This window comes from Ctenocephalides felis, unplaced genomic scaffold (assembly GCF_003426905.1).
Source record: "Ctenocephalides felis isolate EL2017-DRISC unplaced genomic scaffold, ASM342690v1 CF-g0.4_SCAFFOLD_01886, whole genome shotgun sequence".
Taxonomy (NCBI): domain Eukaryota; kingdom Metazoa; phylum Arthropoda; class Insecta; order Siphonaptera; family Pulicidae; genus Ctenocephalides; species Ctenocephalides felis.
This window is the reverse complement of record NW_020538040.1, coordinates 132,137,204-132,153,043: the sequence shown is the minus strand read 5'-3', so window position 1 is coordinate 132,153,043 and position 15,840 is coordinate 132,137,204. Positions and strand designations below refer to the sequence as shown.

Genomic DNA, 15,840 nt, shown 5'->3' with positions numbered 1-15,840 from the left:
TGGGAGGAATCAAACTAGCGAACCAGCGAAAAATACAATAATGGATTAGCAAAAAGTTATACTGAACATAGTTCGATAGTTTCTTGTTTAATATGTGTTGTGTTATGTGTTGCAATGTTGGTTGGTTTGCACAGTAATAGTTGACTGAAATTATATATCATATATAAAATTTACAATGTTTAACGCAAATAGGAAAAACACTTTTCAAATTGTAGTTCGGAGGATGCTGCATGCCTCATCGAGAAGACTATAGAAAAAGTCACTCATTCGCATATATGAACGCAATCTTACAATTAGTGGTATTTGAATATTATATTATGAACGTATAGACATTATTAACTTTCCGTAGGGCAAGTTATAGTAATCGCAAAAAAATCGAAAATGAAAAATTTTATATATCTTTACGTTTCAAAGGTTTCTGAATATTTTGGCATACCTTAGAAAAAATGGATGTATGTGTGCGTGTGTGTGTGTGTATATGCGTGTGTATGTATGTTCGGATACAAATTTTCGTCGACGATTTCGGCAACACCGATCAACCGATTTAAATAATTCAAAAAACATTCGATTCATATTGATAAGGAAACGTGCTGATTAGTTTTTGGCGAAGGATACAGCAATTTGCCTTAAGGCACGATGCCTTAATTGCCTTAAGACAGAATTCCACTTACAGCTAGTATATTCTTGTTTTCGTATTTAAATTCTGGACTCGCTTCGGTTCTATTGTTCAGTATTGAAAAAATCGAGCGCACGATTAAAAATCGCCACCTGCTCTTCGACGATCCGCTGCCACAGGCTGTGCAATGCGCCGCATTCAAATCTTTCCAAGTTCTGTTGCCATCTGTTCCGAGGAGGAACCGATCACTGCTCTCGAACGTCGAAATGAACGAGAACACGAATTAATTGATTTCTGTAAATAAAATGATTGATTAAGTTTAAATGCTTAATCAATATTTTTTTCCAAATCATTTGAAGACTATCACACAAATATCTGTTATCAAGTTTTATCAAATGTTTTGTTAACCTCCCGTAGGGTGAGTTATAGTAATTGCAAAAAATCGAAAATGAAAATTTTTATATATCTTTACGTTTTAAAAACACCTTCTGAACATTTTGGCATACTTTAGAAAAAGTTGATGTATGAGTATGTGTATGTGTATGCATGTGCGGATACAATATTTTATCGAGGATTTCGAGAACACTGATCAACGGATTTGAATAATTCAAAAAAATGATCGATTCCTACTGATAAGGAGACGTGCTGATTAGTTTTTAATAGAGGCAGGTCCAGACGTTACGAAGATACAGGACAAAATGTGTCAAAAACGGTAATTCATTTTTTGAGAAAACGGAGCAATCCGACTTCAATAATTCAAAAAAACATTTTGTCTGTATTGGCAATGAACTGATGAATTTTTTGGGAAAACGAACCTAGCGGTTTCGGAGATCCACTGAAAAAGTAACAAAAAATTGACGATCAAAAACAATTATTAGACATATGTACATCAACTTATCAGATATTTTATAGACAGATTTTAATAATGAGTACTAATTTCGTTTATATTTTTATGGGTTCCATATCAATCTTTCAAATTTCAATTATGTTTATCCATTAGACTGCGAAACGACGCTTACGCGCTTCAATATTTTGTATCTAAAACAACTACTCAGCGCTGAAAAAGAGTTCAAAATTAAAAAAAAAAACAAAATAAATAAAATAAAATAGTTAAAAAGAAGTCTTTTGTTTTCAAAAATTCTCAAAAATTCTCAAAAATCTAATTTTGCTTTGTTAAAAATTTTAATTATAGGTACGAAAAGTTCCAGCAATTTACCTTAAGGCACGATGCACGATGCACCACTAGTTTCATCAACGAATATATTAGAGTTCTGAGTTATGAACGTGAATTTTTTCTTTTCCTCAATTTCATAAGATCTACTTTTACATTTAATTCAAAATTTCTGAACCATACTGTTCAATATAAGTTAAAATATAGTGCCATGTCATAAAAGTTCTATAAAATATTTAAAGCATATGATGAGCCTTTTCAGGACATATGATTTGCTTCTGTCAGGTAGCGATACCGCTGGCAAGTGTCAAGTGACTTATGGCTACTTGGGACAGCATGTGTGTTTTGGTGCTGACGAATTTGGATTAGATAAATATTTTGTCAACATCAACTTTTTTTTTAATTCCGTTAGCCTTTCGTTTTCCAGTATTTTTTACTGTCAATTCGATTTTATTTTGCGATGGAACACTACACTTACACCCCTTTTGTGAAAAATGTCTAACTATTATTCCGCTCATTTTTTAATACTTTTTGGTACGTTTACAACGATTATTTAAAAGTAAAATATGTTTTTTGACTAAAAACAAATTTCGATATTTGTTATGAAAAATTCTTAGGTACAAATCCTAAAGTCAATAATCGTGATGGTAAAACATGAGCTTTTCGTCATAAAAAATGTTACAGGATATATATTGATTGTTTAATTTTTTCAACAACTATATAACATCCTGTAATACTTTTCAATTTCTGTTTATAGCAATATATGTTTTGATGATTGCGATTGTCCTCTCGTACAGAAGTGACTTTTTAATATTTATGACATGTAGAGTGTCAGTGTTAATAAAACGTCGAACAATGACGTTTTATTGTCCTGTATTTTTGTTGTGGTATCATATTGTTTATATATATATATATATATATATATATATATATATATAATAGTATTCCAAGATGTAATAGTCGAAAGCGCAGACCCGTGTGGACGGGGTCGCGAGTGCGAATCTAGCTGTGGACAACCTGATATCGGGTAGCAACGATGTTCATATTCACTTGAAAATATAAATCAAAAATATGTTTCCAATTGAAAATAAGCCCATTTCGGGCATTGCGTTGTGAAATGGCAATGGGAAAAGTCCCACACTATTCTTTCCTGAATCGTGTTGGAGTTTGACTTAGCCCACGAACCGTAGGACAGTATACTACCCATTATATATATATATGTATATATATATATATATATATTAGGTTGTCAAATATCTCCCTTCCGCTTTTTTGCTATTGGTTTATAATACAAAAAGCGGAAGGGAGATATTTGACAACCTATTATATATATATATATATATATATATATATATATATATATATATATATAAATGTACGCCAAAGTCGACTATGCATTTTATATATTTAAGAAAAACTTTTTTCTTATTATTAATAAATCCAAATAAAACTGAAGGTAAAATTATTATTTGGATTATTTTTCAAAATGTATGTTGTGTTATAAGTCTTGTGTGAACTATGGCTCTGATCGTTCCGTACGATGGTCTTTCTATTAAAAGGTCGTAGATATTATATGAAAAAGATTGGTTATTTTATCTATTAAAATGTCGTAGATATTAGATTAAAAAGCTTGGTTATTTTATTTATTTATTTTTCTTATGTTTTTTTGGTTCTGTTAAATATGAAATTGTAGAAAGTTATTCAGTGTATTAAAAATATAATCATTACAATAAACTTTTTTAAATATAATTGTCAAAACTAAGCCTTTTTAACTTATTGAAACATACTTTAATAAGTAATACCTATCCATATATTTTATATTATTTATTTATTTATTTATTTATTTATACGCCAATCGGCTTTATACCGTTTTATAATATTGTTTGCTAATTATATTATATTATATATTATATTTTATGTATATACATATTTCGTTTGCTGTTACAATTTATTTTGCTATCAAAATTTAAACATGAAACGGCAATAAATGCAAAGAAAAATAGATTTTAAATGATTGATAATATCAGAATTTAATATAAATTTTTGTTAGACCACCTATATTATATTTGCTAGACAATACCAACTGTAAATGTGGGTCTGAAATATAAATCTGACTACTTACATATGTACACTATTATTAAAATTCGCTAATTTTATATTCAAAATCGGTACCTTAATGTCGATGAGTTCGATTCCACTGATCTGCTATGAGCAGTGTATATTTGCTAGACAATACCAACTGTAAATGTGGGTCTGAAATATAAATCTGACTACTTACATATGTACACTATTATTAAAATTCGCTAATTTTATATTCAAAATCGGTACCTTAATGTCGATGAGTTCGATTCCACTGATCTGCTATGAGCAGTGCGTGCAGGAAATGATATCGTTCGTCGAGCACGTGCACCTATCCCCACCTCGGAGGACTCGCGATGTCCTGGCTGTCAGCCGGCCTCCTAGCACCGTCTCCGGTTATCTTACCACAGTACCAGTTGCAAAAGAAGATCTGATATGTCCTGATCTCTAGCGATACAGGATGCGATTTGTTTACTTTTTTCGTATAGTGATTTAACTCAAATATTTTAGTGATTAAGATGACTCTACGTGATCTGTGATTTTTATTCCCTGTGCAAGTGATTTTTAATTTAATTAAATTAGCTTTAATATATTTTGTGATAAAACTGGTATTTTTCATTTTACAAAAATGATTATTTGTATTTCTGGATTTGTTATAGGGAACAGGTAAATTTATATTCAACATTTTTTATGATTTATTTTTGTTTTATTATTGTTATTTATAATTTATATTACTATTATTTTGTTTGCTATTGAATAATACTCTTCTTTAGTCGCAATAATTTTTTTAAAAATAAAAAAAAAATGATTTTAATTTTTAAATAATATAAAGATTATGGACTCTACATTGTCATTAAGTAAATGCATCAAGAAATAATTTTCAAATAAAAATACTATTTTAACGTTAATATCTATATATTTATAAAATCAGAGGTGCCTGGTATGAGAGATTATGAAAAACAGTTTTCATATTTTATATATACATTTCATTTCACTATAATATCTATTTCATTAATATAATATCTATTATAATTAAATAATCTCTATCTTTATATATAACTCTTCAGTCTTCTTTGTCTTCAATTTCCTTATAGTATTTCTTTATTTTTCTTAATTCTTAAACTTCATTTTATTTTGATATTGTACAATACTATCTACTTGAATTAAAAAAAAACGTACTGATATTTATTCTATTTTTAATGGTAAATAACCCATATTTATTGTTTACTGTTGGCTATTTAAATTTCGTCGATTTCACTTACTTCTCAAACATTGATTGTTTTAAATTATCTTCTATATTCTATTTTTTTTATAAATTGCAAAATGTATTTGAATACAAGGTTTAGAAGGACATATTCGGTGGAAATTTGCACTGATTACTGTTTTATGTATAAATATGTTTCACGCATATTTCCATTGTTTGTTTTTTTCTGTTCAATTTGGTTATGTTAAAAAAAAAGTTTAATATTGCTTTTACTATTTCACAGTAAAGTTATTAAGCTTTATAGCTCTGGCTAAATGTTTCATTAAAAGGAGGACTATAAATAAAATAACACAAATATTACAGATTATAGCTGCTAACATTGATTTAACTCTAACAAGTTAGAAAAAATAATAATAATATTTCCTTTAATTAAATTTACATTATTTAAAAAATATTGATCAAACAGAATATGCGTATATGAATATGAATATATATTATATATTCATCTATATAAAGATTAGACCGAAATTTTTAGAAAATAAAAATACATGTATTGATGTTTTTCATCTACTTTTAATCGCTTTGCTGTATTCAGAGCAGCATTGTATAAAACCTGGACTTATTGAAAGTATTGTAAGCATTTACTACAGAGCCGAATTTTATCTCAGGTTTAGTTTATATTGAATTGGGTTTTAAATAATTGTGACATAACATTGTTGCCGTTCCTAAAATATAACTTTCTAAGAAAATATATATTGTTATAGTAATGTAAATTTAACAGTTCGCTGTAAAACATTACGTTCTACGTTAAATTATACTGTATTATATTTTGGAATGTTGTTTCGCTCAATTTTTTCATTTCACTTTTATCCGCTAAAGATAGCAGTTAGCAATGGTTTGATTTATTTTTTGGTCTAAATAAATTCAAAATATTGATACTCGTTTAAAACTTTTCTTTATTACATTAGCTTAATTAGTGATTATTTGATAATTCAAACAGATAATTCCGGAATAGTCAAAATACAAAATCTATATATATATATATATATACATACATACATATACTGATTCACAGGGATGACAGATCTATAAAATTACTACTTGGTCAACGATGTAACATATGTATATGACAGTTTGTCATAAGGCAATGTTTTTACACATGCATTTAATCGTAATGTCATTTTAAAGATTGTACTATCATGGTTTATTTTAATATTAAAAGGAGCTTTTTCTCCACTCGTAATGATTTGAAGTCTCTATATAATTTATATCGCTGATACAGTTTATTTACCTTAATGTCAAAATTGTCCATGAGTACGCACCCTTTGCTCTGTCCTCTGTACTCTGTCATGGTTGTACCTGCGCCACGCTCGAACGCCGAATCCGAGCCCCGACCTTCCTAGCCTCGAACTCTCGAACGCCAGGTGCAACTCCCGAAAGATATTTAGCATCGCAACATCTGCCGAGGAAAACAGCCTGCATCTTGCGATGCATTCTGATTTCACGAAAAAAATATCAAAAGATTGTCTACGTTTATGTATTTTTATGTATATATGTAAGCACATATACGTGCGTATAAAATAAGGCACAAAGGTTTGCTCGTAAATTGTAAAGAATTATAATAAGGTAAAATGTAGACAGGAATGGCGTGTTTTGGATTGAATTTTGTTTTTACGTTTTTTTGTGGTATTTCGTATTATTCCTCGGTCGTGAAGTATTCGTGTACAGTATCTTTTTTATTATTAAAAAAAATCTTGTCTACTTCATGTATCCACTTTATTGCCATAAGATTTTAGTACGTTTTAAATTTGTTCCATTCCCTTTATTTGTTTTTATTGACAGTTGTTATTAGGATTGAAATTTAATGACAGTTGCTATGTAAAGATATGTGTTAATTTTGATGTTGAGATATATGTAATGATTACAGCCTGTTCGAAGACACAGTTATCTTTCAAAAATATTTTGTATTTTACTTCGTTACACTGCTCTTCGGTATTTTTTAATTTACGTAAAACAATTTTTTGTCAATGACAAGTTGGTGGATAAATGTTACTGCCATATGCCTGGTGCACATTATTGATGCAAGACATCAATGTTTAATATTCATTAATAATGACATAAAAGTTTATGTCAAAACGTTTAGAAAATTATAGATTAATTCATTAATCTTTATTTTTAATTGATACAACAGAATGTTGAAATGTTGACAAAATAAATATATTTTGTCAACATTTCGGAACTAAATAGATTTTTAAATTTTTTATCAAAAGTAGTTATACAATATTTATTAGAAAATTGCAATATTTTTGTTAATAATACCAGTGTAAGATTACTATTGATACGACATTATTGGTTTATTAGCATTTCGGTGGGGGTTCCCCTTTATATTCAATTCTACCTTTACTATAATTTCATTTCCATTTTTTCCAATCTATGAAATTTGAGGGAATATTGGCTGTGTAATTATTGATAAATAATTCTCTGATGTACAAAACATGTTTATGTTTCGAGAGAATCGAGAAGTATTGGTTTCTCATCTGTTTGTTTTCCGTTTAAAAAAATAAAGCATTCTTTATGTGTATCAAATAATACAGATTATCTGTAAAATATTTAAACAATCAGGTGACACTGTCATACTAGACCTAATTCTAAAATAAAGTAACTAAATACTAATTCTAGAAATTCTTAATATCCAAATAGTTTTCGAGGCAAATTAATTTTAAACCTATTGATCATGATTGCTGTTAGCTTTTATTGTTTGTAGGGCTACGCCATCTTTAGACATTAACATTATATTTTTAACTATCTCGTTTAATACAAAGTAATACTAAACCGTAATATAAAATAAGTTCCGGAGAACGTACAAAATGTAAGATAAGTTTGTGGGACGGGCTATAAGAATTTTCTAAGCAGATATCAAGAACTGGAGCACATAATTCTACTAAAAACGTGGTCATTTGATATATTCGTATAATTATTAATTTTACTAATACTTGTTTGCAAGCTGCAAAATGACAGAAATTATCTCATTAAATATTATTATGTTTCTATCTATGTGCGATTGAATTTTAAACCTATTAATTTTATTTTTTAGTTATTAAGCTGGATTAGGTTAATAGAAAAATCTTTTTTGCACATATAATTGTTTATGTAGTGTTCGGAAAATTCGATCGAAGTGTGAAATGTTATAAGTTGTATTTGGAAATCTAGAAGATTATCTAGATCTTCGGACATCTAGTGTAATATGTATTTATGATTAAATTAGTGTAGATCTTACGAAAATCGTTACCACAGTGATATGCATCATTTTCATGAAAGCATAATAAATCGGATACGTTTGCAAAGTTTTTTTTTTGGACCTCTTATCCTCTTGACCTGTGCAATTAATGGATAACCTCATATAATTATTCGAATTGCGGTTCTACGAATTGAGCTTTGTGTATAATAAATTGTCATTTATATTTTTTTTCAATAATTCCTAATATATTGAATTAACAAGATATTTTTTTAGTGTAATGTAACTGTAGTAAATAATGAATAAAACGAACTAATTTTATTAATTTTAGATGTCTATTAATATACTTGTATTTTTAGTTATATATAGTTAAATTAAGAATAAAAACATATTTATTTGTGATTAATAGACAAAGGACAAAGATATGTATATTTATTATTTGTTAATATAACGTTAATAATATTAAATATAATAACTATATGATGAGTGCAGTTTTTGTTTCAATCTAACTAGTGGTAACTTCAAAGCAAATTGCTAGAACATTATACATTGTGAACAAATATTTGAGTAAATCAATATTTTCATTTTCGAAGATCTATCTGTCAATATGAATTTGAACCTCTTCATACAAACATACATATTTTACGAGAACTAAAGATCTTCGTTAATAATTTAATATCAATTCTAAAAATAACAGCATAATTTATAAGATATAAATTTAAATCAGTAATATATTCAGGCCATACATTCACTACAGTCAATTTGATACCATGTATAATATCACTAATTGATCTACAATCAAATTGTAGTTGTCTAATCGATGCTAGACATTTATAGCTCTAATCGATTTTATTGTTATAAAATATCTTATGGGTTGTATTTATTTTTCAGTTCCCCGCAAACATGTATTTCGTCGAACCTATACGATAATATGGAAGAAAATGACTATTGCGTCAGGAGCATATCCCTGTCGTCCTGCGAGAATGTGAATAATCAGCAGTTTGACATGTGTCATCAGTACTGTGACGGAGACGACAAGAACACATCGTACCAAGAACAGCTTGAGAACGACATCAGTTCCTGCACTTCGCAACCTGATTCCGTTTTGTTGGACAACATGCCTCTGCACGATTATAGCAATAACAGTACGAACCCCATGACCGGACTCTGCCATAATGTCTCAAAGAGCCAAATTCTCTACAAGAAGTCTTCCATTTATAATTCCGACGGAATGAAGAGGAGCCGCATTTTGAACGCGTAAGTATAGCAATAACATTTTATTATTTTTAGTATTATGAATGAAAATATATTGATTGAATTATCAGAATAAGTTTAGCGACGCAGTCTTTATTTCATCCTAATTTATTGCCAAATAGCTGAAAACATTATTGCACTCCAAGGTCATATCATGACGAAGACATAATTGAAAATCGGATTTTCCAAACTAGCATTTATTAATATCAGTATTTCTGATCACTTTAATTTCTGACTGCACCTGGTCGTATTATATATATATATATATATATATATATATATATATATATATATGTGTGTGTGTGTATATATATATATATATATATATATCTGTGTGTGTACGTGAATATAACATAATTACAAGTGTTGCACATTATTACTTATTGTGGCCTTGGGCCTACCGCTCTGGTGCATTTTGCATTCAGAAACCCGACAATCTAGTAGGAAGAACCCACCTAACATCGACTTTCACTCATCTGTTACTTGAAATTGAAATACATACATCTATGGAAAAACACACCTATATTCATTAGAATTTTGTTGTCTACCATAAACTTTATTGAATTCAACCGTAAAAAATATTTCAAGATTTTCACTTTACTTCACATAATTTTGAATATTTCTGCACAGTTTTAAAACTGTAAGGGATATATTTTGCAACACATGAATATGGTATATAAATGTATGAAATAAAAAATTAATAAAATATAAAACCGTGTTTCCATACAGATTTGGCCCTAACCTATTGTTTAACGATTTACATGTAATTTTATAGGACTTTTTGAGAAATCGTTCATAGTCAAAGTAGCCCTTTTTTTCAATCTACCCTTATTGAAAAAAAAATACTTTTTAGTACTTGAAAAAGTGAAAATAGTTTCAAAAAACAATATTCCTGAAGTGACATGTATTAATTGAATATAACTAGATTTTTACTAAAATAAAAAAAATTATCATGAAAATTACACATTTTTTACAATTCCGTTCTGAACATGCTCTTAGCTCATTTGTTCTAGAATTTTGTCAAAGGCCGTAAGTTTTATTGAATTTGTCGTGAAAAATTATTTGATAATATTGACAACCACCACACATAATTAAGAAATACAAGAAGTTGTTAATATTCATTATGATATTCATTTATTTATTTATTAAGTGAATATAGAAGCTTTTTTATTTTTATTTTAAATTCTTTCTATTTCTCAGGTGCACATTGAATAATATCACTTTTGATTTCATACCTTCTACAAGGTGATATCATACAATATTTTTCAGATAAGATATATCACATATCATAAAGTATTTAAATAATCATCGCAACAAAAAGAAAAACATTTCAACTGTTGATTAATCATTATTTTCATTTGTCACATCTCGATTATTTTGGTTTTTTGAAATATATGTCCATCGTTACCTATATTAAATTTTAGCCGTCTGAAAATAATATATAAGATTCGAAATTAATTAATATACTAATGAAAAGGAATAGTATGAAATTTTAACAAAGATAAGTGTCATATTTTAAGTGTATTGTTATAAAATTCACAGTGATGTTTCATCGGATTCATCATTTTTTACTTATAAAAATTATATGTATTTATCAATTGTTTAATGGGAGAGAGATATAAAATTGGTGGCACACCACAAATGATTTTTACTACCAATTGCTGTCGTACAAAATTTCAAACTGGTCAGATATTTCTTCAAAGACTATCCAGTATTATGTGCACGACAAAAAATCTACTTTCTTAGAGTTCGTTTAATATATATATATATACACACACACACATATATATATATATACATGTATATATATATATATATAATTGCCTTTAATATAATAGAATTGTTTTTTGTTTTGCATTTTAAAATTTTCATGTAAATATATATAATTTAAATATATGTTTTAATATCATTTAATCAATCTATATGTATACATAAATAATAATTATGATAAAACTTTACGGTTTTGCTCATGTCAATTTGAACAAAGTTGCTGCCAAAATATTGAGTACATTATCTCTAGAAGACCGGTTTATCTAATAACATAAAGATAATCTTGTGGTACATGGCATCGTGCCTTATGGCAATTGCTGGAATTTTAAATGTTTTCAAATAGATTATTATAAATACTGTAGCTTTCATTATTTGTATGTTATAGACAAAATATAAGAGCATATAAATGAGACAACGACGTTTATATATGTTTTCATAAAAAGTATATAAACAAAACTTAATCAAGAGTAGTCAGAATATATAAACTACATTGTAAAAATAAAATTATTTATTTTGAGTATATAAGTGAGCTTTAGAATTTTAACAAGATTTAAAATTAAAATCGGAATCATTTTCGTCATTTAAAAAAAAAATCGGAAATATTTTTTTTTTAATTTTGAAATTAAATAAGGAATTTATCTTCCCCAAAAACTAATCCTTACTTTACACTCACAACACAAGCAAAATGTCTGTTGATTTTTTCGAATTGGTTGCTCCATTTTCTTAAAATCTGTGGTTTTTAGCACTTTTTGCTCTATATCTTAACCAAACGGATAGACCTGTTTTTGCCAAAAACTAACCAGCCCGTCACGCCGTCAACACAAATAGATTATACATATTTTGAATTTATATATGGATTTATAATTTATAATTGGATGCTCTGTTCTTGCAAAAATCGATTTCCCATTTTTTGCCTTTTCTGCTCCGTATCTCCGAAGCGGCTGGACCTGTCTTTGCCAAAAACTAATTAGCATAACACTCTATCAATAGGAATCGAATGTTTTTTGAATAATTCAAATCGATTGATCTGTGCGCCCGAAATCGTGGACGAAGAATTGTATCCATACATACGCGGGCACACATATACACACAGCATATATCTATTGTTTCAGGTATGCTAAAATTCTCAAAAACTTTTGAAACGTAAAGATATGTAAACATTTTCAATTTTAGTCGATTACTATAACTTACCCTACGGGAAGTAGGCCGCAAATATTTTCAAATAATGGAAAAAATTTCTATAATAAAATAGTGATTGCGAACTGAAATTAAAACGTGTTCGTAGAACTTTGCAATAGCCATCCTTTTCTGGTACTTGATTTATTGTATTATTAAAATCGAATAAATTAGCGACAATGTATACCATTGGCACGTGCCATACCATATTTTATGCTGAGGTACCCGTTTCTTTTTTTAGAATCTTGACTGTTTAATATAATTGCGTGATTCAATTACAGTTATTAAAATTCTCCATAATCCTTTTATATCCGACGGAAGTAGGGCGAGGCCAGCAAGTATTTCGGATGAGTAACGAGCCGTCACTGAAACATGTCAACGAGAAACGAGACTCATGTTTATGTTTTGCTTTTGTGTCCGACTCATAAATGATTGTTTGTTAATTGACATTTATTCATTATACTATGATTTTTTTAAGACTGCGAGTAATACAAACACACACCATAAATAGTACGGCTGGACGATATAGAGATCTGTGGTGTTCATAGTTTTAATCTAATTTTTATAATTCATTTAACTTTTAGGTTTTTGAATAAATAATTCATTGCTAATTTGCAGAATTAAATGAGCATCAACGAATAATGTTGGTGGAGGCTTTAATGTTTAAAAAATATTTCTTATGTAGAAGTATTAGATATACAAAATAGTTAAACTTGAGAACAATGGACATTTCCAGAAATAAATGAAAACATTAACACATAGTTCATTTCATTGATAGGAAGTTGATGTATGATGTATCCGCACTTTTTGTCAATATTGACATTGATGTAGTTAAATAAAGTTTGAAACTATACCGATTAATTTTTGCAGTATTGTGGAAAGAGGAAACGAATGAATTGACAATATTTTTCATAATTATTTTACACGTAATTGGTTCAATAGTGAGTTTTAGCATCATGACATGACAATGTTTATAAAATGAGCTTTCAAATACGAACGTCATTAATAAACTTATATCTTTTATGTTGTTTATGTAAACAAAATTTATACTTATTGTTAAAATCTCTATAAAATATCTGGTAATTTGATGTGCATATGCCTAATGATCATTTTTGACCGCCAAATGGCATTTTTTTTTACTTTTTTCATTAGATCTCCGAAACCGCTTCAGTTCAGTCAGTTCTTCATCTTGTCAATCAAGTAAAATGTTTTTTGAATTATTAAAATCGGACGCTCCGTTCTATTAAAAAATGAGTTACCATTTTTGGCACTTTTTGCCCCGTATCTTCGGATTGGCTAGACCTGCCTTCGCCAAAAACTAATCAGCATGTCACCTTGTCAATACGAATCGAATGCTTTTTGAATTATTCAAATCGGTTGATCGGTGTTCCCGAATCGTCGACGAAATCCGCATACACACACACACATACATCCATTTTTTCTAAGGTATGCCAAAATATTCAGAAACCTTTGAAACGTAAAGATATATAAAAATTTTCATTTTCGATTTTTTTGCGATTACTATAACTCGTTCTATCGTTCATTATATGTTAATCGATGTAACAATCTATTTAGCCTTCATTTGCAGAATCATATTATTCTCGAAGAAAATTATTATGCAAATTATAAATTATAAAACCAAGATATTTTGAATTGATATAATGAGTAATTAATAACAAAAATTATGCTTTGTGTCAAAGTTCCTATGTCCTCCTATCCTGATGATGATCATGATGTTACCCACATTATATTTCCATCGCACATGTGCGTTCTTTAAAACCGTAAATTTAAACATCAATTTTAATTAAATATTTATGCAAAATTGAGAGCATTCTATAGAAACAATTTTTGACAAATGCTAAATTATTTTCATTGTTGTATTTTCAACCAATTTCTTAGTTGTCTTAAGGCGCAAATATTGCTCTGAAAAAACGCTTGCATTACTCGTTACATGTGCACCCTGATCTCTATTTTCCAGCGTTCTGTATTTCTATAATTTACTATTCAAATTTTAATTCGTAAAGTATCTATTTCATAAATTGTCGCCATATGCCATTCACTTCTTACATTGTGTACACACTCTATAAGTTGTTTATTATTCGTTCCGATGCGAAACGATCAGAAATACATTACATCACATACATTTGACCACTCACTGGGTTGGTTATATAAGAAGTAATATTAATGCGATGCACTTTAATCTTCGTGTAATACAATATTAAACTTCCCATATTTATAAGAATGTGTTACATGATTAATGAAGCATTTGAAAATCCGATAATAAAGCATTGGTTTAGTATACTCGTCCAAACTGTAAATGGCTTTGTTTATTAATGTTTTATATATAGCAGATTTATTTTTCTGATATCAAACAGTAATGGCACCAGTTTTACTTGAAAATATGATTGCAAGCGAAATAGCCTTTAGGGGCATTGCTGCAATATCATAATTAGAATGTCTTATGAAAATAATTGTATTGCTTTCTGATAAAGTTTATAAAACTGATAATTCTAGAAAAAAACTTCTAGTTCTCATTGCTATTCAACAAAACAAAACTTGTATATTTACTTCTGCTTATATATTGCATATTTTACTTTTTATTACACATTACATATTTATTTTTATTATATATTTCAAGTTATTTTGCGTACTTTTCGCGAAAGTAAGTCTAAACTACAATTCGAACATGAAGGATTTGCTCTGCTTTCTTTCTGCAGCAAATATTTTTCTATTTACATTGATATAATATATATGATTTTGTGATACTTGCTTCTACTGATATAGTTAATATATTTGATTCTATGATATACTGAAATTGGTTAAAACTAAAACTAATAATTGCTTGATTGACGACAAGAATTTACATTTACTTGTATCCTTTAGTCTTTCTCTGATGTTTTGGTCTTTCTGACCTACGAGAGTCAGAATTAAAATTACTAGATTTAAACTTTTAAATCCGCATCTGGTATTTACAAGTGTTTGGTGAATATTATAATTATAAACATTATTTTTAACAATTTTGTGTAACTAAAAATAATGGAATACTGAGATATATTTCGTTAAATATTTCATTCAACATGAATTAAAATTAAATCTATTGATATGTGTGTGCGCGCACGTGCTTTTATGCAATTTTAACAAAAATATCAGTATGTGTGAACGATATCATTGAAATTATTTTACAATGACAATGTTGATGATATGGTTTCAGAAGTTATCAAAATTCTTTATTTTAGGTATGAATTATCGCAATATTTATTGGATAAACAAATTGAACTTCTGGAAAGAAAATATGGAGGCGATAAGGCCCGCAATGCTGCTCTGGTTATACAGAG

At 28.3% G+C, this 15,840-nt stretch overlaps 1 protein-coding gene across 1 annotated transcript in view; it reads left to right on the top strand.

Moving 5' to 3' along the window:
- Positions 1 to 15,840, top strand: part of LOC113377149 — a 91,344-nt gene that overhangs the window by 69,351 nt on the left and 6,153 nt on the right. The window contains exons 3-4 of the mRNA XM_026617364.1: positions 9,197 to 9,562; positions 15,742 to 15,840. Coding sequence (XP_026473149.1) covers positions 9,197 to 9,562; positions 15,742 to 15,840 — 465 coding nt within the window. The remainder of the gene's footprint in view (positions 1 to 9,196; positions 9,563 to 15,741) is intronic.